The sequence below is a fragment of the Molossus molossus genome, unplaced genomic scaffold (genome assembly GCF_014108415.1).
Source record: "Molossus molossus isolate mMolMol1 unplaced genomic scaffold, mMolMol1.p scaffold_m16_p_1, whole genome shotgun sequence".
NCBI classification, from domain to species: domain Eukaryota; kingdom Metazoa; phylum Chordata; class Mammalia; order Chiroptera; family Molossidae; genus Molossus; species Molossus molossus.
The window spans coordinates 146,390,595-146,414,867 of NW_023425344.1; the positions used below are offsets into that span (position 1 = coordinate 146,390,595).

Genomic DNA, 24,273 nt, shown 5'->3' on the forward strand with positions numbered 1-24,273 from the left:
TCTTGTTCCTCAGTAGCCTGTAGCTAGCTCGCTGTGGGATACAAACAACAGTTATATTTTCTGTCCTAGAAATGAAGATCTACCAACATCAGAAGAAATATGTGCTTACAGAAATAAAGCACAAAGAAGCCAGTGGTAGATTTTTACTATTTTTATTACATAAAATACGAGAAAGTTCAAAAGTACAACATTGCCTATATTCTTGCTTGAAGATATCTTCTCTGGTCTATTTAATAGCAACGTTACCACAGCTGCAGGAAATTAAATTGAACCTTTAGAAGGTATCGCATACGGACCTGATTAGGGTTATAGACAATAAATTCATTGTAGTTGAGGGTATAACCCTCTGGATTCAGAACTCCTGTGTCATGTGCTGGTCCTAAGGGCACTGTGCTCCCATTCCTGCCAAATGGAGGAAAGTATGTCAACATCTGCCTCTGATTCAGAAGTTGGAGTAGAGAAAGTAGGATCATACCTAGCCATAAGGAGTTTTCTGGTCCTCCAAGCTCAGAGTACTTACAGAGTGATGAAGCTTGCAGGATTGGGAGCCATCTTGCCCAGCCCTTTGGTGCTGTGTTTGCCCTGAAGTAATCCTTCTGCCTCTGGGTTGGCCTCTAGTAGCTCATTACACTGACCTAGAGCTACCTGCAAAGCAAAAGATCAATGAACACCCACATCCTACTGAGAGTTGGATGGCTCTGAAGCCAACAGAAAATCCCACCAGTACTTTATTTCCCTATAGCAGAGGAATCTAAAGCAATGGAATTTGTACTTGGCTTCCCTCTCAAGTTCTCTAGTGGTCCAACTTCTCTTTGGAAAAATAGGGATAATAAACTAGAGATCATAGATGTGTTCCTGCCTTACCTCTGATAGGAGCAGCAGTCCGGTGTCCTTTAGGCGAGAGGCAAAGCAGTAATTGGCACTCTTGGAAGACATGTCGGCAAAGTAGATTCCTTTACCAAACTGGAATATGTGAATAAACACCAAGGTCAGCTGCTTAACCTACTGTGTTAGAAGGGAGGCTCATACCACTGACCCCGTGTTTCTATAAACTTAAACATAATAAAGACCCTTTTCCATTTCCCCTCACAGTTATGTTTCAGAGAAGCTAGAAGCATTGGTGAATCTCGGTTTTCTGGGGGAAAGGATGGATATATTTAGGAATTTAAATAAAGAGGAACATAGTAAAAAGTGAGCTGGGCCCTGGCCAGTGTGGCTCAATTGGTTGGAGCGTCATCCTATGCACCAAAAGGTGGCGGGTTGGATTCCCAGTCAGGGCACATACCCAGGTTGTGGTTTTGATCCCATCGGGGCACGTGCAGGAGGCAACTGATCAATGTTTCTCTCTCACATCAATGCTTCTCTCTAAAAAAAAAAAGTGAGCTGGTTCAATTCTTAGAAAGGGCACCACTAGTCACAATCTAGGAAAAACAGGACTGAGAAAATTATGGTATCCTTTTCCCTTGTTCCTCCTTCTAGGGTTATATTTCTACTTACCATATAACCTGTGATGGGAGCCTCAGGTGGGGCAATTTGAAGCCCATGGTTCAGGATTCCTACCCAGTTACTCAGCCTGGAACCATGCCACAGCAGCATCCTAAGGAAAAGCCATTATTATTGTAGTCTCTGGGTCTCCTGCAGACATAGGCTATAAGCACAAAGCCAACAGCTGTCTCTGCCATCCTTCTCTTAAGTTCCATAACTGCACTTCAGGCAAGGGGATGTCTTTTCAAATCCAAAGCTAAACTGAGACCTGTTATGAAGGTCTTCTCTGAAGGCTTCTTTCTCACCCTCCTTCTCCACTTCAAAAACATCCAGCAAGGTCATGGTATAGTCACTGTGTGTAGGAGCATGGGTAGACTGCAGGTACTGGGAAATTACCTGTGAAAAAGAAGAAGAAATAGCCACTGTGGACTCTATAAGAGACCAGGCTAAGCTGAAGAACTTCAGGGCCTCTGGTATAAATTGACAGACCTTTCTGCTCTCAAATGGTCTCACAAGGCAGTTAGAAAGAGCTCTATCTTCTCAAATTTCTAGTTAATAGAAATTCTGCACTATAGGAAAGTTTGCTCTTAACCAGAAGTAGCCACAGAACAGTGGGGTGGGGAAGGGTAGGTCTTAAAGATATGAAAATAAATGATAATTTTTCTTACTTTGAACTCATAACTTTTATGGTCTAAGGGGTGCAAGGCACAATGTAGTTTTCTATAGTGTTGGTCCAGTGGATGTTCTGGGCTTTGCAGCTCCGTCTTTACCAGCTTAATGGCAATTTCAATATCTCCCAAAGCCTGACAAGATGAGATACAGAATCAATATGGGAAGGACCTGGGACAAGAGATTTAATACTTCCCAATCCACACATCTCTCACCTCTAGTAGTTGTACTTTGTCTGACAGTTCTTTCTCTGTCCGGATTAATGGAGGAGTACGGAGTCTAAGGATAGAGATATAACCCATAATAAGTCTCTGATCTGTGGCACATAACTAAAAATAACAGACTAAAGATAGATCCTTTAGAAAACTGGGGTTTTGAGGAGGGGGGTAGAAATAGATCCTTAAAGAGATTTTAACTTCCAAATATACAGAGATATGATGTATACACTCTGAGTAGGATAAACAAACATACAGATTCTGACATTTCACACTAGAGTTGAAATTCTTTTTTATGGGTTACTTTTTAAAAAATGACATTGCCATCAATAAGAAACATTTAGGTATAGCCCTGACTACAAGCAGAAGTAGTAGACCACTCAGGGTTATTTCTACTTCACAGAGCTCTATAAAACAATAGAAGGAATAAAATAAGCACAAGAATACACTCAACAAAGATAAGTGAATTTATATATCTAATATTCAAATTCACAGAAATGGTGTTAATGTGGTTATAGTCACCTTAAAAAACAGATAATAGGGAGTGATATGCCTGAAGGTGTTTTAGTTGTTGGTTGGATAGCTAAATCCATTCTCTCCTGAGTTGGTAACTTCCACTTGGTCAGAGAATATGGTTGTAATCAGGCCAGGAGACTACATTCCATACCCATAAGCTGATTAACTAGGCTATCTAAAAATCATTTTGGTTCTGTATCTGTTCAAGATGATCATTTCCTTAGAAACAAAAGATTACAGTTGTTGGAGTGATGTAGGAGATATAATTGGGTAGCAGACCAAAATTAAGTAACAGCACAGGTCTTACCCAAAGTCATGTGGGATCCTGGTGTAGAATTCATTGCATGCGTCCACGAGAGCTCGTCCTTGTTGGCCAGCCCGAATACAGTCCTCAATCTTCTTAAGAGATTGGTACCCTGCCTTGATTTGTGCCACTGTCAGCTTCCCTGCAGACCCAACAAGAGATCAGACTCCACAACCACAGTTCCATCTGTAAATTGTATTTATGTCCTGCCCAACGCAGACTCTCTCTTTTCAACTTTCAAAATAGTCCCTCCTGCCTCCACACAACCCCTCACCCCAAATCTCTTTCTTCATTAATATCAGCAAGCTTTCAATCATGATGGTGATGAAAGATCCCTTAAAGAATTAGGAAATATGAAGAGAGAATATAGGACAGAATCTGAAGTCCTACCAAGTGGGGCTTTCTTGGTGTCATATTTCATTTCTATCATCATCTCTTCCATGGCCTGGACATTACAGATCAACTTTATCAGGTCCTGCACACGAAGATCTAGCTGTGACTCTGGTTTCAAGGAGGATTTAAGAGATTCCTCTTTTTCTGTTTCCTCTTCATTCTATAACCAAAAAATAAATAATAAAATTGGAAAGGATCTATTTTAAGGTCCCTGCAAGGGCTGGCTCTACAATATCCCTGGCAAGCTGATATCAGCCTCTGCTTGAACACGGGCTCATGCCATTACTACCCTAGTTAGAGTACTCAATATGACTCCACCTTCTAGTCCCACTCTGCCTCCTACAATTAAACACTCAGAATAAGGCGAAAAGGCCCTCCTGATATAGTATCATTAAGTATGTAAAGATAGTTATTGTCTTAAACCTTCTATCGTAAGACTAAGATTTCTCCAGGTCAGTTTTCAGCATCCTGACTGCACTTCAGTTTGTCTAGATCGTCTGTATTGTGGTGTACAAGACAGGCAAAAGTAGGTTTACAGTTGTGAGTACATAAAACAGTTTATTCTTGTATTATTTCCATTAATTATTGTATTATTTTCCATACGAACACCTATATACCCACTTTTGCCCCACCCTGTATAACCAGAAGTGAAGATAACTTTAAATGTAGCTTTATATGTTTGACTATTTATTACTCCTCCTTTATTCATAACATTAAACTTCTAGAAATAGAACCCCAGATTTTATAAGAAACTTAGTAAGTAACAGAGACTAGATAAGCACATTTATCCTCATTTTACAGCCCCTTGAAGATTACAAAGATGAGTGAAAGTTACTTCTGAGGGAACTGTAATCTTTTCTTAGGTAGGAAACAGTAAGACTCAAGATATTCTGGCCTGTTCTGGCCTAGGACCTGATCTAAATCATTCCATTAGACTTCACCCTGGTTAAGAGGAAGCAGTTTTTTCCCTAAACATACAGTCAGTTTACCTGAGTATTGGTGGTATAGTCCATTTGTAACATATCATATTTTCCAGGCACCTTCTTAAACTTCTCACGATCCTCCCAATTGTTTTTTGTTTTGTCAAGGAATCTGTGAGTAAGGTAGTGAGGAAAATCTTACAAATAATGGTCTACTAGTAGAGATAGACTTACAATTGTTTCCTTAGAACATCACCAAACTTTATTTCCCACAACAGAGCTTTTTACACATTAGCTTTCCATAAATCTAAATTCTAAATTAAGACCCTAAATAAACAGTAAAGCTCTGGAGATAAAGGGAACAAAAAATGGGGAAAAAAGGACCCCTGGGTTCCCCAAAGGCCTCAGAACACCACAAAAGTCATTGGAAATTTAAGACAAAAGATCCCTATACAATCCCTTTCTCAGAAAGAAACCTTTCTAGAGGCTCCAGAAAGTTCTTCATCCATCATAGTATAAGTATTTTTAAACTCTGGCTATATTCATCCCACTTTTGCCAAATTTCCTAAATTGTTGGTTATATGCTAAATACATTAGAGCTTCTGTTTTTAGTCAATTTCGAAGTTCCTGGTGATGTAATCACTCACTAAGGATGCAGTTTGGTGTTCTAATCACAGCATGTCATAGTGGAAAGACATTAACATTTAGGCCAATTTATAAAATTCTTTAAAACGATACATCCAAGAAGAAGAAGGGTATTTTCTTATACTAATTTCTTTTTTTTTTTTTTAATCCTCACCAGAGGACATTTTTCCATTTTTTGTTGAGATAGAGTGGAAGAGAGAGAGAGGAAAAAAAAAATCGACATGAAAGGGACACCAGGGACAAACTGCAACCGAGGTACGTGGTCTTAGCAGGGACCAAACCCGGGTCTCTCTGGACCACAGGCCGATGCTCTAACCGCTGAGCAGACCAGGGCTTGTGTACTAATTTCTTAGCACTCACTTCTTCTGAAAGATTTCCTTGGCCTTGTTGAGGTCCCCTGAACAAGCCACCAAGTTGTGCTGCCCCATTTTCCCAACTGCAAAGTAAATACCATACATAGGATTAGTCCCATAACCCAAGAAGAGTTCTCTAATAGTAACAAGCCAGCTCACTAAGGTCTCTGCTTACACCTAACAAATGGGCAGGAAGGGGAGAAGGAGAAGGAAAAGGAAAAGGTGAAAGGACTTTGGGAATCTAGCTTGTTGATAATACTTACCTGCTAACAGCCATAGTCCATGAGCAGCACTAGCAGACCAACCACAGAGAGTTCTGACAGGGTGCTCATAGTTCTTCCAGTGAGAACTTCCTAATGCCTACCATTGCCAAATCACAAAAAGTACAATTTGACTCCTAGGCCCCTTCCAGGTTACAGAGGCTCCATTCCACCAATTTAAACCTAGAGGACTGTTGGCTACTCACTAAGTTGCTTCTGGCTTTCTGAATGAGAATTCAGAAAATCCATAATAAAAATCATTACCTCGGCCCCATCTCATCCAAACACTGAAGTTCCTCTGGGCATCATCCTCTAACAGTTGAAGCACATAATACTTGTTGTTGTTGAACTGGAGATTGGTCTATGATGAGTAAGACAAATAGGAAAATAAAAGAACAGAGGTTTGCAAATAGAAGCTGCATAAACCAATGCCTCTTCCTTGGTCAGAGGTGCCAGTAACTGCCATAAAGAAAAGAATAGCATGAAGCAAGGCAATCAGATTCCTGTAAGAGTAAGCATTTAAGAAAGGATAAGGGTTTCTATATTAAATTTTGGATTCCTAGGAATTAAAACTGGAGCCTGGGAGCTTTCTTAAACTGTCTAACCATCCATAAATATCCCATATTGATTGGCTCCTTCTGTTTTTCCCTCTCTCAGTTCCCTCCATAGATGCCTCCGAGGCCATATGTGTTTTCCAGCTCCCAATCTATTCCCAATAATTAGTTTTCAAATAAAAACAACTGTGATGCCTCAAAGGTCTGTAACTATCATACTTGTTTGTTTAGACAATTTACTGTTTAATAGTTCCAATTAAAGCTTTGTTTTTCAGCTGCAGCAATTTGACAGTAAGCTGAGAGCAGGCAGAAACCACTGCCACATCGGTCCCATAACTAAACTGACATGACTTGGAGACATTCATAGAGAATGTGACTAGTATCTTTAAAGAGGCAGGTATACTGTAAGTAACTTACTCAGAGTGAAGACGGGGAGTAGTGCATGCTAAGGAATAGCAGCTTTGCTCTAAGGTCGAGTCCTGCTTATCCAGGCACTCTTCTTTGTTAAGTATGCTGCCCCTTCCTACCTTCTACCTGTTCATTATAAAGTCATAGGATGTTAGCCCTGGCTGGTTTGGCTCAGCGGTTGGAGCGTCGGCCTGCGGACCATAGAGTCCAGGGTTCAGTTCCTGCTAGGCCCTAGCTACTAGGGGCACATACCAAAAAAATAAAATAAAATAAAATGAAGTCATAGGATGTTAGAACAAAAAGGGGCCTTAAGATCTTTTGTATCTGCTCATATTTTATGTGAAAGAAGCAGTGACAAAGGAATACTAGAAAGCTGTTAAAATTATATATGATGGATCAGTAAGTTCAAATATGAAGATATATAAATAGAATATATATTTTAATTAGGCAAATGTATTATCTATTTGAAACAACAAAAATAAAGAGGAAAAGATTAATTAATAAGAAAAATTTTATAAATTTAACATAAAAATTTTAAATTGCAATAAGGGCAAAGAGTATACCATGAAGAAAATCAAAAGGCAAATGACAAATTTGGAAAACATATATGCGATTTGTATTATAGCAGTGATTTTCAATCAGTGTGCCGCAAGAATTTTTAAAACATGCTACCCGACCATTTAGTCAGGGACACTGACCTCTTTTCCCTTAGATTGTCAAATTAAAAAATGACAGCCAACAACACAGTAGCAACCCAGTATAAATAAATCAAAATTATACCTATTTTTTTGTCAGATCGACAAAAAATATAATATTTTTTTTGATATGCCACAGAATTTTAGTAGTTTATGTGTGCCATAGGATAAAAAGGTTGAAAATCGCTGTTATAGACAAGACCATTTTTCATATTATATAAAATTCCTTGAAGCCAGTAAGAAAAAGACCAAAAACCTGTCAGAAAATGTGCAAAATAAAATGAACAGAGAGTTCAGAGGTTCAATAAAAGACAAAAAATCTTCTTATCAGGACTCCACCATCAGGTAAACTGTGCTGGGGAGAATGTGCCTATCATAAGGGACTCCAGAATTAAAGATCTGGGTATTGGGACACTGTCATCAATAATTATCAAGAAGAAATTCCCATAAATAGAGTGGCTTCTCCCCTTACTTGATTTAGCATGACATCATACACATCATTCCCTTCACAGTAGATGTGGGCCTAGAAAGAAAAACAAAACAAAACATTTGTATAGTCTTGATGAGATCCTAAGTGAGGCCTTATGCCTTAAAATGTGTCATTCTCCAGCACTACCAACATCCATTTTTCAGAGAAATAAATGCAGAAGTATGTTCTTTCACACATAAACTGTCATTCCTGTAATAAAAACATGTTGCCTTTTTGTAATTACAGAAATACAAATGATTTTAACTCAGTTAAAGAAAACCTGCTCTTTTGTATTCTTCAAATCCTTTCCTATTCTCAGTAACTCATGACATATCAGGGCATAGTTTCTCATTTCTTCCTTAATAATGATATAATTTTCTAACCGATAAAGAGAATGAGGTATGGGAAGCTGATAACAACGCCAGAAGTTAACCATGTTGAAAACACCCTGATTATTAATCCTTAACCCCACCACTCCCATCTCTTAGCCCTGCAGAAAATTAATCACTAGTAATATTTTGGCGAGGATTCGTAAAATAAATACTAGCAATGCTCCAGATGAGAATCCCAATAACAACAGAACACTGCTCTCTGAGCAATCAATGGGTTGAGGAGTCTCTCACCTTCCCCACCTTCGAAGTGCACTCTGGATCCACAGGAGCTTTGCCTTTTAACAGCAAGGTCTTCACAGACTCTGAGGAAAGACAGGTATGTACCATGTCTACTTGTATGGGAATCAAACAGGTTAGAAAGAAACTTGTCATAATTAACTTTGCCCTTCCCAAGCAATCTTGATCTACCCAGGCCTCAGTCTGTCTCAACTCATGAAACTGAAGTCCCATAAAATGGTACACCCAAAGATAGAAAGCTGTTGTGTCTTGAAGAAATAAGAGTTGAATGATTAAGGTTTCCTCCACCCTTCCCCTTCCCAGAGACTTCCTTGCTGACCCATGTCCTTCCTGGCATACCACAGGAGGCTGACCTTGGTTATTTTCTGTTCTATCCTTATCAGTCTTTCCTTCAGCCTCAGGCTCCTTTTTCACTCCCTGGCTCTGGCATCTTCGAGTTCTTTTGGCAGGAGGAGGGTCTTCTGTAACTGTATTGTCTGTTTCGTTTGATGCTTTAGAAGCTAAGGGCAAGAATGGACGGACAAAGAAGCAGAACAAAGGATGAATGAATACACAGTGAACATACTCCTACTTGGAAAAGAAACACCGAGTTTTTAAAGAAACAGTTTAGGATAGTTTTGTAAGTCTACAAATAAATAACTGTTGATAACAGTCTGAGTAATTGCTTCCTAAATTGTTATTCTAGCCGTATTAGAAAGAAATTAAGAAAGAAAGAAAGAAAGAAAGAAAGAAAGAAAGAAAGAAAGAAAGAAAGAAAGAAAGAAAGAAAAAGAAAAGAAAAAAGGCTCTTTGCAGCTGCAGCGGAGCTCCACCCCACCCTCTCCTGCCTCTGACTCACCACTGTTCCATCGATCGAACCGAGGAACAAGTCCACCAGAAGCCGCACTGCAGCCATGGCTTTGAAAGATTTCAGAATTAGAATTACTCTAACCAGCCCCAGTGCAAAGTCTTTGGAGAAGGTGTGTGCTGACTTGATCAGAAGAGCAAAGGAAAAGTATCTCTAAATGAAAGGACCAGTCATTCAGTTGCCTACCAAGGCTCTAAGAATCACTACAAGAAAGACTCCCTGTGGGGAGGGTTCTAAGACATGGGATGGGCTTCAGATGCGGATCCACAAAGGACTCGCTGACTTGCACTGCTCTTCTGAGACTGTTAAACAAATTACTTACATCAGTATTGAGCCAGGAGTCGAGGTTGAAGTCACCACGTTTTAAATATATTGACTACCAGTTGTTAAAAATAAATAAATAAAGTAAAAGGGAGCCTTGGGGTTCTTGTGAGTTCATAGCCTGAGGCATGAGTCTCAAAGCCCGCTTATCTGTTCCGTTCCCTTGTGTCCCAACCCCACCCAAATACCTATCATTAAACTAGAATGAGGTCACGGTGAGTGGAGTGCTCTGGGGTCGGGGTAGAGCTTAGAGCCCAGCTCGCTCATAGCTGTGGAACCTGGCAGAAGACAGTTCATCTCTGTACCTCAGTTGCTCCAACTGTAAACCCCACAGGATGACAATACCGAACCTGTGAACAGACCTGTGCACTTAAGACCATGTCACAGAGAAGAGCTCTCATCAGTTCGAGGCCTTGCATCTTACAGTGGGTGACATAAAAACAACGAGCTGTGTTTTAACTGGAAGCGTTTTCCCTCTCTTAGTGGTACACAAAGTAATGATGAACCTGAAAATTAAGTTATTTTAACTGGAAAACATTAGATATCTACAAAGTGCTGGCACTATGCTAGTTGTCACAGGTCCACAATTCTGTAATCCAAAAAGCTCGGAGAAACCGAAACCTTCTGTTTATTATCAAAACTAGTTTGACAGTCAAGTCAGGAGGCGACGGAAGGGGCTAGAGTAGGAGGCGCCCTTCCTTTCCCGACTTTCCGCCCCCAGCATTCTGCCCCCCGTAATGATCTCCAAACCTCGCGTGGAGCTGCTGCCAGGCCCCCGCCGCCGCGCCGCCATAGAACCTGAGCGTTGACGTCATCAACTCTCTCCCAGGATTCGCCCGCGTGCAGTCAAAAGGCGGGAACACGCAGGCAAGAAGATGCAGGCAAGGAACAGGGAAAGCACACTCAACTACATTTGCATGTCGCTATGCACTGTGGGAAATCACCCTAACTGTTAAAGGGCTGTAGGTGCTGGAGCCTTATATAATCCGTGGAAAGCAGCTTCTCCCCCAGGGCGGAGGAAGCTCATCGGTGGGGCTACGAACTGAGTGCGCCTCGTCACTCTACCCCATGTCCCTTGGGAAGGTCTGAGACTAGGGCCAACAGCGGCCCTAACAGGGCCCTCCCTGATGTCCGGGGAGGTGAGTTCCCAGAGAACGGGTCTCCGCGCGAGGGCAGACTGGGCAGGAGATGCCAAGGACCCCGCCCCCGGGAGGGGCCTGGCGGATGCCTCCTTAAGCGGAGCTTGGAACAGACTCACGGCCAGCTAAGCGAGTTCAATGGCTGAGGTGAGGCACTCCGTGGTGAGGCCTCATAACCCAATTCAGACTACTCTCCCCCGCCTTCTTTTGGGACAAAGTATTTACAGTTGGAAGTTGCGTTTTACATTTTACTAGGTGAGAAAGAGTCAGGAAACTGCAGGATGCAAGTGGCAAGGGACCTAGAAGAATGAATGCGTAGCAACTCAGGAGCCTTTGAAGACAGAGAAACCTGGTCATCTGGATTTTAGAATGGTACTTGGTAACATTAGGTCAGGGGTTCTTAAATGTTTGGGTGTCACCAACTCATGGAGGGTTGGGACAGCGCACTTAATAAGCAGAACTTTGATTTCCCATCCTAGAACCTCTGAATCAAAACAGACTATATTTTCAATAAGAACACTAGATAACTTTGATATTAGTATTTTCATTATATAGATAAATATAGATGTGTTTGTGTTCATTACTTCAACAAACATTTATTGGACACTGGAATAGAATAGTCTAGCCAAAATAGAGAGCTTATAGTTGAGCTTGGGACAGACATTAATCAAGTAATCACACAAACAAAAGTAAAGCTGCTATTAGGAGAAGCATATAGTATGTACAGTTCTAATGGGAAAGAAAATTGGGGAACTCATCACTAGAGAAATGACAGAAGTTGAGCTGTATTAGAAGAATCAGTAAATGAAGAAGGGAGACACGATGGCTGGAGCAATAAGAACAGCAGAAAGTGTGTGAGGTGAACTGGAGAAGCAGCCAGTGCCCCATAGCAAGCCATGCTTTCCAGGTCAAGGCTAGAGATTGTGCTTTCTCCTAATAGGGATATATGTGTGTATGAAGGACTAAGTCAGGGTGAGACCTAAAGAGTAGGGGCTCAGGTAGCTGGCACCCTTTTTTTCAGGTGCAAAAATAAAACCTGAAAACTTTAGACAGAAAATACACATAAATATCTTTAGACCTTGAGGTAGGTTTTTTAAGAGACAAAAGTCATTGAGTATAAGAGAATACATTGATATTTGATTATATTAAAATTTTTTGTTAATCGAAACATGAACTTCAGAAAGAAGAAAACAGAATTCTCATTATTTGCATGGGATTTGATTATGAATATGAACAAATCCAGAAAAAACTGCTGGATACATTTTTTTAACTTGATAAGAAAGTTTAGGAAGGCTGATAGAAAATAACAGACAAGGATAAACTGCATCTTTATAAAAGAGCTTCAAACAAGTAGAAATAAAATTTTTAGAAAAGATACCATTTATAATAACATCAAAGTATGTCAAGTACTTGGGAATAAATCTGACCAAATGTAGGTGCTCAACAAATGTTCGTTGGATTGGATAGGACTGATTCATCTGTTTTAGTGGTAAATCAAAGCCTGTTGCATCTGATGTAAATATGGCACAAGTAAGCTGGATTGGTCTAAAGGGCATTAATTGGAGATAGAAAAATATAACAAAATGGAAAACTTTCTTTAAAATATTTAATACTTGAGCTTTTTTGTGTATTAGACACTGAACTAGGTGCCTTATTTTACATGCATAAACTCATTTAATCTTCATAAGGATAATAGCTACAATTTATTTACTGCTTACTATATTAATTCTCACAACACCCCTTCGGGGTAGGTGTTACTATTATCTTCATTTTACATCTGTGGAAATTGAGCTTTAGGAAAACTTAAGTAACTTATTCAAGGTTACACTATGTATTAGTTTGCTAGGACTGCCATAACTAAGTACCATCTACTGGGTGACTCAAACAACAGAAATATACCAACAGAAATGTAAAGACTAGAAAGCCAAGATAAAGGTGTTGGCAGAGTTGATTTTTTTTTCAAGACCTCTCTCCTTGGATGATAAATAGCTGTCTGTCTTCTTCCTCTATTTTCCCACACATGGTCTTCTCTTTGTGTCCGTTTCCTAATCTCCTCTTTTTATAAGGACACTAGTGACCTTATAAGGACACTTATATGACCTACTGTACCTTAATTATGTCTTTAATGACACTATCTCCAAATACAATCACATTCTGAGGTACTGGGGTTAAAACTTCAGCATATGCATTTTGAGGGGGTGCACAATTCAGGCCATAATACAGTTTCTAAGAGGCAGGGTCAAATCTGGGTTAACTCCAGATTTCATTGTTATCCTCTAGGCTAAGGTATTCTTCAGTTTCACAACAGTAATTACCATCCCACATGCATTTAAAATTTTATTTTTTTAGTTTTTTTCTTCTCTTTGTTGTATTTATGGTGATCAGAGTGGAAATTACTGATAATATATTTGAAGATATGACTTTTTTTTATAGTCAGATACAAAATAAGTATACCTAAAATAGTGTTAAAACATATCATCAGTTTCCAGAAGGAGCTATTTAACAAATGTATAGTGATTGATAATTTTCATAGGTTTTATTTAAACAAAGCAAGAAAACAGAGGAAAATACCATATTTGACTATTCTTTAAAAAGAAAATGAAAGAATTTGAGACAAAGCCCAAAGGAAAGCTGAGGAGGGTTTAAAAGTTGAATTAAATGTGCTTAACATATAGAGAGCTGTCTCAAAGTCATAAGAAAAATAGAAACCTCTGTAGATAAGTGGACAAAAGATATGAGTAAACAGTTTGCATTATAATATGCAAATACATGGAAAAATGTTCAGCTCACATAGTATAAAAGTGCTAATTCACATTCCACAGGACCACTTTCCTACTCTCTCCCATAAGATATTGTTTTAAGAAAAAAAATAATAAGGTTAGCACTGTTTTAGATTAAAAGAGACTTTTGAGGTATTATAACCAAATGCAGTGTTTGATATTTGGATACTGGTTTAAATAAGCCAGCATTAAAAGACCATTTGGGAGCAACTGGGGATATGTAGATATAGACTGAGTATTAGATGATTTTAAGGAATTATTTATTAGATGTGATAATGGTATTGTAGTTAGGATTTTAAAATACTCTTAAAAAAGCCCTGGCCAGTTTGGCTCAGCGGTTAGAGCGTCGGCCTGCGGTCTGGAGAGACCCGGGTTCGGTTCCCGCTAAGGGCATGTACCTTGGTTGCAGTTTGTCCCCGGCCCTGGTTGGTCGTGCGGGTGGCAGCCACTCGATGTGTCCCTTCACGTCGATGTTTCTCACTCTCTCTCCCTTCCTCTCTCTCCCTCCCATTCTATCTGTACCAAAAATGGGAAAAATATCCTCGGGTGAGGATAAAAAAAAAAAAAAAAAAATAAAATAAAATAAAATACTCTTAAAAATGTATGTCATTATATCTGGAATTTGCTTTAAAACACTTCAGCCAAAATATCAAATATGGCAAAATATAGACAATTGGTAAATCTAGGTAATAAGCACACGGATATCCATTATATTCTTTTCTCTGGTTTTGTTTTTCTGTATGCTTATAATTGTCATAATAAATTGAAAACTATCAAGGATAAATGATCAATTAGTCAAAATAATTATAACTAAAGAGAAGAATTAACTGCAAATCAAGATTTCATATTCTAATAAGTGAACATTTTAGGTGATATCACCGATTATAATGCGGTATTCCTAAGATGTATTTAAATTTCTATTTTATCTGTATTCTAGATCAGCATATTAAAATGACAGGAAAATGGATTAATCAAACTAAAATACAAGTACATAATTACTGGGAAAGTGTTCACATTTCAAAAAGTAAAACCTATGGTAAATGGGAATTTGTGAGGCCAACATTAAACAAATAGGTCTTTAAAATAGGTACTCTTCCTAATTACTGTCCGATAGCTTGGGGACTGGCGCCAGGCAAACTATTCAGCCATTACCTCGCTTACCCAACCTAAACTCCCACCCTGTTTCAGGAACTGTTTGCCCCGGACTCATGGATCAACTCCTGCCCTAGTCCAGGGACAATAGACTCACATTCCAGAGGCTCCCATGTGTAGCCCCGCAGGGCCTAACCCTAAGGAACAAATCCCAGCTGCCACAGGCAGATATAAAAATCACAAACCCCAGCATCGGGCACGGCTTCTAGGACTCGACCCCGGAGTCTGTGAACCTGCCCGGAGTGTACCCAATAAAGCCTGATTTCTGCTTATTTGGTTGTTTGGCTCTTCGGTTTCTTTCTACCTCTCACCGGCGGCGCCTGGCTACCTTACAATTACCAGTTGTTTGGCCTTGTATCACATCTGACTAAGCAACTAGCACCTATGTCCTGATAAAGAATCATTTAGTGCATACATAAGATTGCAAGCAGCTGAAGCAATCTATAAATAGATGAGTTGTTTTCTTTATATGGGTCCCAAAAAAGTATACAAATATTTTCTAGTAAAATTTCTAAAATCTGATAATATATACAATAAAATGAGGGAAAATAGCAGGAGCAGAAGGAAAATGAGAAAGAGAGGAGGAAGAAGAGAAAGAGGAAAAAGAAGAGATAAAAATGTAAACAGTAGTATTTTGTTGTTGACATAAAAAACATCCAAACTTGTAGAGAATTTTTATTAGTTTACTGGAGGTAAACTGACAACATATGCCAGAGAGCAAGCTCTCAGAAACTGAAGAATGGCAGTTTTGCAGCTTCTTTTATACATTAGAATCAAAGGAGAAGACATAAAGAAGGTACATGAAATCCATTGTTGGTAGATTAAGGTGGGGGGGGCGGCGGAGAAAGCATAGCAGGAAAATTTCTAGGACTGGATGAAAGGCAATAGAGAAACACATACTTCTTTTTACATCAGTGGGTACAGGATAGCTAATAATTAACATTTGCAGCACATAGCTATAGTATGCAGGGAACAAGATAACAGTGAGGTGTTATGTGGTCTCATAATCTGGTGGTCTTGTGTCTGACGACTGTGGTTGTGACTTTGAGGAAAATAAAATTACTGTGATATTTCAAAGGTTTGTCGTCCTAGATGCATAAGAACCATGGACAGAGCTCTTTTAAGGTAGAGATTGACCTTCACTAAGGAAGCTATAGGCCCAGGATGTGACTACCTGCCATGACCTGCCCAGTTAGGAAACTTGTCAGATCATCCTGTGTGGTTACGTTTGGTCACTGAACTTGTCGGGCCTGCCATGTGGCCCCTGAGCTTGTCAGGTTTATTGCACAGCCCCTTTATCTTTCACAATTTGTAGAGTGTAAATGTGAGTTTACTGCTTGGTCTTGTAATCATTATGTTTGTATGTTTTTTAAGGAGCTTAAATCATTAGGAAAAAATATGATATTTTAAATTTGTTATTATAATAAAATATTTAAAATTTTGAGTATTTATAATTGATAAAGCACATTAAACAAGATACAAGTTCTATAGAAGTACTCATATTGCTGTGGCATTATAAATTTGTTCAACTTTTATTTTTTTTTTTTATTTATTATTATTTTTTTTTAATCCTCATCCGAGGACATTTTTCCATTTTTTTGTACAGACAGAGTAGGAGGGAGAGAGAGGAAGAGAGAGAGAGGGAAACATCGATGTGAAAGGGACACATCGAGTGGCTGCCACCCGCACGACCAACCAGGGCCGGGGACAAACCGCAACCGAGGCACATGCCCTCAGTGGGAACCGAACCCGGGTCTCTCCGGACCGCAGGTGGACGCTCTAACCGCTGAGCCAAACCGGCCAGGGCTTGTTCAACTTTTAGAAAGCCAAATAGTAGCCAAGTTTCAGGAGATCCCCAGTGCCTGATGATATCAGCACTGGTACTGGTGGGATACGGTGGGAAGGGGAAGGAATTATAGATCCAGAGAAATGGGAAGGAATTAGCCAAAAAGCCCAGTGAAGAAGGATTGTGATTAAAGTAAAGGGGCTTAGAACTGATCCCAGGTATTTCAAGGTCAGTGACTATATGCAGTGAGATGAGCCCTAGGGAAGAATGGAAATAGAATAGAGATAAAGAGAAATATAAGTGCAGGAGCAGCAGAGATGAACAGAGTGGCTGTCACAGGAAGTGATTAGAGAAAGGGGTGAGAATAGAAGTTTCTGAGAGGGTGTTTTTTAAAAAAATATGTTCTTATTGATTTTTTTAGAGAAAAGAAGGGAGAGGGAGAAAGATATAGAAACATTGGTCCACTGCCTTCTGCTCACTCCCTTCTGGGAGTTGGGCCTGAAACCTGGGCATGTGCCCTGACTAGAGTGACCTCTTGGCGTATGGGACAACACGCAACCAACTGAGCCACACCGGCTGGGCTACATCATGTGTTTTCTGATTGCTGGGAGCAACTGAACTTTTAATGGTTGCCTGACCCAGTGATCAAGCTGTTGGGGTTGTGAGCTGAGAACAATGGGTAATATATAATTAAGCATTCACCAAGTCCTAACTTCAGCCCAGACATGTAGAATGAAAAGGTTGTCTTTGATCACACAATTATAGAATAAAGAATATATTTAACAATAATGTAACGAGTATAATTTATCAAACAGTATAATCAGCATGGGGGGGGAGGGGTTGCTGCTGGCTCTGCAGGCAGTTCCAAAGCCCAAAAGGACAAAGTTATGCTCTTTAAGCAACTTCAGAGCTCAAGCTACAAAAATCCAAACTTTGGGCCACAATTTATGATATTAAAGTTCTTACAAGTCCTCAATAGGTATTACTATCACTATGTTACAGAGGAGAAAATTCTCAGAGATTTTAAGAAATGTATTCCAGATTGTGCAGCTAGATAGCATCTGGAAATGATAACAATTTACGTAAAACACATTCCAGAATATCCTTGTACAGCACCTTAAAATAAAGGTTTTTCCTTGCTACTGTAAGGGAGAAGAAAGTTTTTCTCAATCCCTTTACAGTTTCTGGCTGGGCTTAAAAATTAAACTGACGAAGACAGATTAACAGGAGAAAAGCATACAAATTTTATTGAATTTTTACATGGACATGGGAGACTTCACAAGAGAATAAAGACCCAAGGAAGTGTCTAGAGCAGGAAGCTTTTATACTTTTTAGACTACAATGAATTTGTAAAGAATTGACAAGTCAAATGGATTTGAGATATGGGTAGTAAATGGTGAAACAGTAACTAGAAAGAAGAGAGTTAATTTAACAAGGTTTGTTTAGACAGCTAAGTTTTACTTCAAAACCTAAATCTTTAACCACCCCTCTTTTATCCACTAAGCCTGTTAACTTAAATGTTACCCTGAAGGTAAGATCCAACTTGAACAGATTTAGACTCTTTATAATGAAACCTTGCATAAATTAACCATGTTGAGGTCACAAAGGATAGAAAACTATCCTAAAGGAATGAAAATTGTTTGCAGTAAGCCCATCTAAACAAGAATGTATAGAAATAGCCTTAATTAGCCCATGTTTGCTTGTGCTAGGTACATGAACTCAAAAGGAAACTTGGTTTAAAAAGTTCAGCCTGAAACAGTGCAGGTAGCATCATTGGTTCATTAAGACATAAGCTGTGAAGGAGGAAGTTGTGTTATTTCAGTACCTTTTAAGGTAGGGGAGGAGGGAATCTGCCTTTAACTAATTAGCCAATGAGGCTCTGAGGCCACTTCTTAAAGCCACTTCCTGTCTCTCCACTTTCTCTCCAGTTGGTGGTGGGCTGGTAAGTGTGCACTTAGTCTTGTCCTCTAATTGTTTTGAATTTCTCTTCCATTTGGTTCACATATCCCAGTGGCAGGCCTTTATTTCAAGTCAGCATTGGAGTGTGTGTGTGAGTCATAAAGCGATTAAGTTTGGCTGGTAGAGATTGGAGGAAGGCAGTGAGATGGAAATGCTCTGCCTCGCTTGTTTCCACGTGGGCTTCTGCAGTACTGGGTCTGTCTTCCTTCCCGAGACCTGGTAACCTGGGAACAGTAGACTCAGCTTTATGGGTGCAGTGCATGTGTCCCTGGAAAACACCTGGATTCATTTTACTTGATGGCAAAGGTATTGTTATTAGCCTTGGGCTGTTTTAAATTATATCTCCCTGGCAGAGAGGGTAGATCTTGGGAGAGTTCAGGCCATTTTAATTCTGTATCTGCCGGGCCCAGGTCCTTACTGGGTTTGTGGGAGCTGCAGTGGCTGTGTTTGCTCTGGTCTTTGCTCAGAGCCTTTCAGTTTTCTTAGTGAGACTAAGCAGCAAACTCTGAAGTCAGATGACTTGAGTGAGCTGTAAGAGGAGCTCCCAGTTTAATGTCTTCACTGAGGGTGAGGGTGCCCTAAAAAGCTTAAGATATACTAAAAAAGATCAGGGATCTTAGCTTAGTGCAAGACTAAGTCAAATTCCAGTGCCACAGTTTCCCATTCCAGTGACCTTTGGTGAGTCAGTGAACTATTCTGAGGCTGTTTACTTTAAAAAAAATTTTTTTTTAAGTTGATTTTAGAGAGGAAAGGAGAGAGAGAGAGAGAGAGAGAGAGAGAGAAACAGAAACAGAGAAACATCCAGTTGTTGTTCCACTTATTTGTCTTCATTGGTTGATTCTTGCATGTGCCCTTATCAAACTCACAACCTTGGGCTATCCGGATGACACACTAACCAACTGTGCTGCCACCCAGCCAGGGCCTGAGGCTGAGCTTTTGAGGATCAAAATATATGAAGGCCAGGTACTAGTCAGTGTATAAGAAATGTTAGGTAACTTTTAGAAGTAAGCAATACATTTATTTAGTATATCTTTTTTCTCATAAAAAGTTTTGTCTAGTGACCTTGAGTATAAGTTCACTTGATTCCCATTTTTCTCTTTAATGTACATTAGTACATTAAATCTATATTTTTATCCTTATAGGCAGAAGGTGTGAGAAAGACAAACTAGTAGATGGAATGTAGTGATAGTCAGTGGTAGACCTCCCAACATTTTTATCTTTCTGAAGCTTCATTAAATTAATGTTATTTTTTTGAATAGCTAATACATTCATATGGTTCAAAATTCAAAAGGAATCAAAGTATATACAATGAAGTCTCCGAAGCCAGTTGATTCCACTTCCCAATAACAGTGTTAGCAGTTTCTTGTGTATCCTTCCTGAGAGATAAACATTTAAAAAAATTTTTTTCTTTATTGATTTTAGAGAGAGAGAAAGAGAGAGGGAGAGAGAGATAGAAACAGCGCTGAGAGAGAACATGGATTGGCCACCTCCTGCATGCCCCCCACTGGGGATTTGGCCAACAACCTGGGCGATTGCCCTGGCCTGGAATCGAACCAGGGACCTCTTGGTGTATGGGTTGATTGTCAACCACTGAGCTACACCAGCTGGGCCTTCCTGAGATATTTCATGCAGATATAAGCAAATATATGTACTTACACTCCCCTTTTCTCTCTCTATATATAATGTACCATGTATCTTCTGCCTCGGATTTCTAAATGAGTAAATAAAGAGTGATCACATTCTATATAATGGTTATATAGTAATCTAATATATGTGCATAACTAATTTATTTCATTTTTATTGTTGGACATTTAAGTCATTTAGGTACTTTGCAGTCTCATTATTTCCTCCAAAATGAGTAAACTTGTATACAGAATGTTGTCACATAGGACATTTCAGTTGGGTTTTGATATGTACATGTTTATAAGGACTCTCAATATGCATGCTTCCTGTTATTTATATTTATTTTGTGCAAATAGTGATGACTAGAAACCAACCAACACCATAAATATTTTGATTGAGCAATAAAGAATTTTGTATTAGAAGGAACACTGTGCTGATGGCTTTTATGTGAGTACATTTTCAGTTTAAGGGATCTAATGTTGAGAAGGAATGCCAACATTAAGCAGACACCACACAGTCTGTATTCATAAGGGCAAAAGAAGCATGCTTGCAGTGTTTACTTAGCAAAATGCGTGTTGGATATATTCCTGAAATTATGATGTTGAGTGACTAAATTCTATCTTAGCATTAAGTTAGGAAAAATGGAAATGCTGCTTTTGGGGATATAAACATGCAAAATAAAAAAGGAAGCCTCTGGGAATTTCTCTAAAGCTTTTTTAAGTCTTAGAAGACTAAGATCATGTCTTGTGAAACATCTAGTCTTCCAGTTAGGAGGCTCTGCTGGTTGGGAAAAAAGTTAGTTTCTTTCCAATGAAAGTATGGTTTTGTTGTTGAATAACTTTACATAGACTACACTGGAGTCTTCACTCTTAAGGTAGGGAATGAGGGGAAGGGGGAAGTAAATTCTTTCTTAAAAGATGCCAAATCCTGGATTTGGAAGGGACCTTATGGGTATATCAGTAACCTTTTCCTGGCTTCAAGATTGTTATGAAAAGTGTGGATTTTTTAGGCAGAATATCTTCATTTCTACTCATTAAGGTGGTTGAGCTAGGACGTTTAATAGAAACAACATATTTAACATTAAAGCATTTTATATTTTACCCCCTTAATCTTCACAACAGTTATAAGAGGTAAGTGGTATTTGTCCTCATTTTACAGAAAAGGAATCTAAGACTGAAGGAAGTTGCATAATTTGCCCAAGGTCATAGCAAATAGGGTAGGGGACTTAAAATTCAAATCCAGTTCTGTCCAACTTAAATCCATTATCTTAACCACTAAGCTAAGTTACCTGCCATTTAATCTCTCCAACCTTGCTTACATTATTTATAAAATGGAGGTTACATAGTATTTGCAAAATGAGGTAATATATGAAAAGTTTTTTATATATTCTAAGATTGGCAAAGTATGAAATAGATGCAATATCAAGTTAATAGAGTAGAAGGCTTTACTTCTTCTTGCATTCTGATTTGAAGTTATTTCTTCCTGCTGTTTTGACCCGAAGCTCTCAGGTTCTATATTTTCATTTGCTCCACCAGCGTAGGACTGGCTGAAATGGTAGTCTCTTGGGATAAACCACATGTTTAGTCATGTTTCTGATCTCACTGCTTTTACTTCATATATGCTCCGAGTAGATTACTCCTGCAATGAGAGGTGGTAACAATCACCGTTCTTGGCTGAAATAGCTGACAGCGGGTAGGGAACAAAACTTGGAAGTCTGTTCTGAAAGTAATACCCTACAGAGCTATCTCTGAAAGAGAACTGTGCCAAGCAACCAATTTAGCATATACTTCCTCTACAAAGTTTTGTATTTTCCTTTGCTTCAGGTTAAAGATGGAATCCACTGAAGAAGAAAGACCTGGGTCTTCAGCACCCTGTGTGCCGGCCCAGAAGTGGCACTGTGAAAGCCTCTATTACTACATCCGCTGTGGACCCCCTGAAAATCAAGTGGGCTTGGATTTGGACATTCTCAGTAGAAATGGTTACAGGCTGATGGGACCATAAAGGCAAGTGCTTTAATTCTGACCAAGATATGATGCCTTAAAATGTTCTCTGTCACATGTATATGTGTCTTTTCTATAAAAAAAATAAAAATTAAATAAGTTAAATAAATAAAAATGGGAGGTTGTTTGAGTTACTGTAGTAGCCCAAATTCCTAGATACACAGTAGGCATTGAATGAAATTGATTGGTAGTATAATAAATAAAACAAACATCAGTTGATTTAGTATTAACCAGTTTTAGTTTATATTAGGCCTTCATGATATATCCATTCACATTGGCCATGAGCTCCAGTACTTTGAAGCACTTACTTCTCACAGGGAACAAAATGACTAGGCCATTGATTGTTCATGAAGTATTTACAAAATATTTACTTTATACTAAGTAAATACTCAGTAAATATGAAGTGGTTTTCACGTGGTAGAGTGGCACTTGCTGACGCATGACTAGAATCCTGCAGGGAATGTCACACTTTGGGAAAGGCATCACACATTTAACATCAGGAATTATGTGCTAGGCTTTATGGCATGGGCTAAGACCAAAGACCTGGCCCTTTGCAATCTGGGTTTTGTTTGTGAGATGAGACAGAGAAGTTGCACCTTTAAATCTATAATTATTCTGTAAGATATATTTGAATCATGGTGTTTTGAGGTAGACATTAAAACTATAGAAACCTCTGACTGTCCTGCTCCCTATCTACATTCCTTTAGTTAATCTCAAATGCTGCTGATCTGAAAACATTTTACATAATTAAGGCATTCAAGTACAGGACAACAAAGGAGTAACACTTTGAGATACTTAACAAACACCTCAGTTTCTTTTTTTTTTTTTAATTTTTTCTTTATTGATTTTAGAGAGAGAGGAAGGGAGAGGGAGAGAGAGATAGAAACATCAATTGGCTGCCTCCTGCATGCCCCCCACTGGGGATTGGTCCCACAACCTGGGTATGTGCCCTGACCAGGAATCGAACTGATGACCTCTTGGTGCATGGGTCGATGCTCAACCACTGAGACATACCAGCCAGGCACACCTCAGTTTCTTTTCAATGAGTATATTCTCATTAGGTTCTAAAGCAAACCATCTCCTGTACCTCTGCTTCTTATTTCATGCAGGTGGTGGCATGTTGAATTGCAAATAGGGAGTTTTGACAAAACTGGATTTATTTTTAAAATATGTTTTTATTGATTTTAGAAAGAGAGAGAAAGAAACATCAGTGTGAAAGAGACATGTATCGGCTGCCTCCTGCATGCCCCCTACAGGGTATGGAGCCTGAATCCTGAACATATGCCCTGAGAATTGAATGGGGACCTTTCAGTTCATGGGACAATGCTTGGTCTACTGAGCCACACTGGCCGGACCAGTGCAGCATTATTTTAAGTGCACTTTAAAGGCTCATTCAAGACCTACCTTTTTCTTCATGAAGTCTTCCTTGCCCAATGATTATTTCCTAACATTATCTACTCTCTCTACCACTTATTTGGTACTTATTATGGACATAATTTTCATGAGTCTTGCCTTTCCAACTAGATTATATTTGAGGCTATGAAGTTTTAAATCTCCACAATGCTGCATGAAAAGGAACATGATAAAAATATAATTGTAATATTTCTAGTTAATAAGTTGTAAGTGATTATTAAATGTAAGAGAAAAAAAATTTCTAGTTAGTAATTAGGTGAAGAATAGGGACTGAAGGTTGAAGGTCTGAAGGTTGCCAGTAATGATGAACTTTGTGTCCAGTCTGTTCCATCTGAAAATTCAGATTAACAGACTCTGGAAGAGGACATTAAAATTTCTTATATTGCCATCTTGTGGTCAACTTGAGCTCCAAGTGATGCAAATTCAATTTTGCTATGTCAAGGAAAGGTTTTCTTTAGTTAACTGATAAAAAGTTTACCGATAGTAATGGTTAAATATAATTGGTATTGGCTCAACTGAAATTGAAACATGCCTTGAAAAAGCTATTTTGCATTTCCTTCTCGTTTATGTGAATCTTAGCTTCTTTCCTTTTTTTGTTTGGTAAGAATTTTTGAGAATTTAATGACTGGTTACATGTGTTCTGCAGTCACACACACCTGGCAGTAACCTATGCCATTTGTGCCTTATCTCCCTGCATTTCCCCGCATGGCTGCCAAGCTCTGCAGCCAGCCATGGCTC

The 24,273-nt window shown here is 39.0% G+C and overlaps 1 protein-coding gene across 1 annotated transcript; it reads right to left on the reverse strand.

The window, feature by feature from the left end:
• Positions 1-173: 173 nt before the first annotated feature.
• PARP2 (poly(ADP-ribose) polymerase 2) lies at positions 174-10,514 on the reverse strand. The gene is made up of 16 exons (XM_036259599.1): positions 10,434-10,514; positions 8,869-9,015; positions 8,510-8,580; positions 7,890-7,940; positions 6,025-6,121; positions 5,508-5,583; positions 4,572-4,674; positions 3,580-3,742; positions 3,193-3,331; positions 2,370-2,433; positions 2,154-2,288; positions 1,754-1,881; positions 1,498-1,597; positions 865-963; positions 521-645; positions 174-402 (listed from the first exon to the last, which is right to left on the reverse strand). Exons 1-16 carry the CDS (start codon positions 10,474-10,476, stop codon positions 243-245), a joined length of 1,701 nt encoding a protein of 566 aa, XP_036115492.1. The 5' UTR covers positions 10,477-10,514; the 3' UTR covers positions 174-242.
• Positions 10,515-24,273: the final 13,759 nt, after the last annotated feature.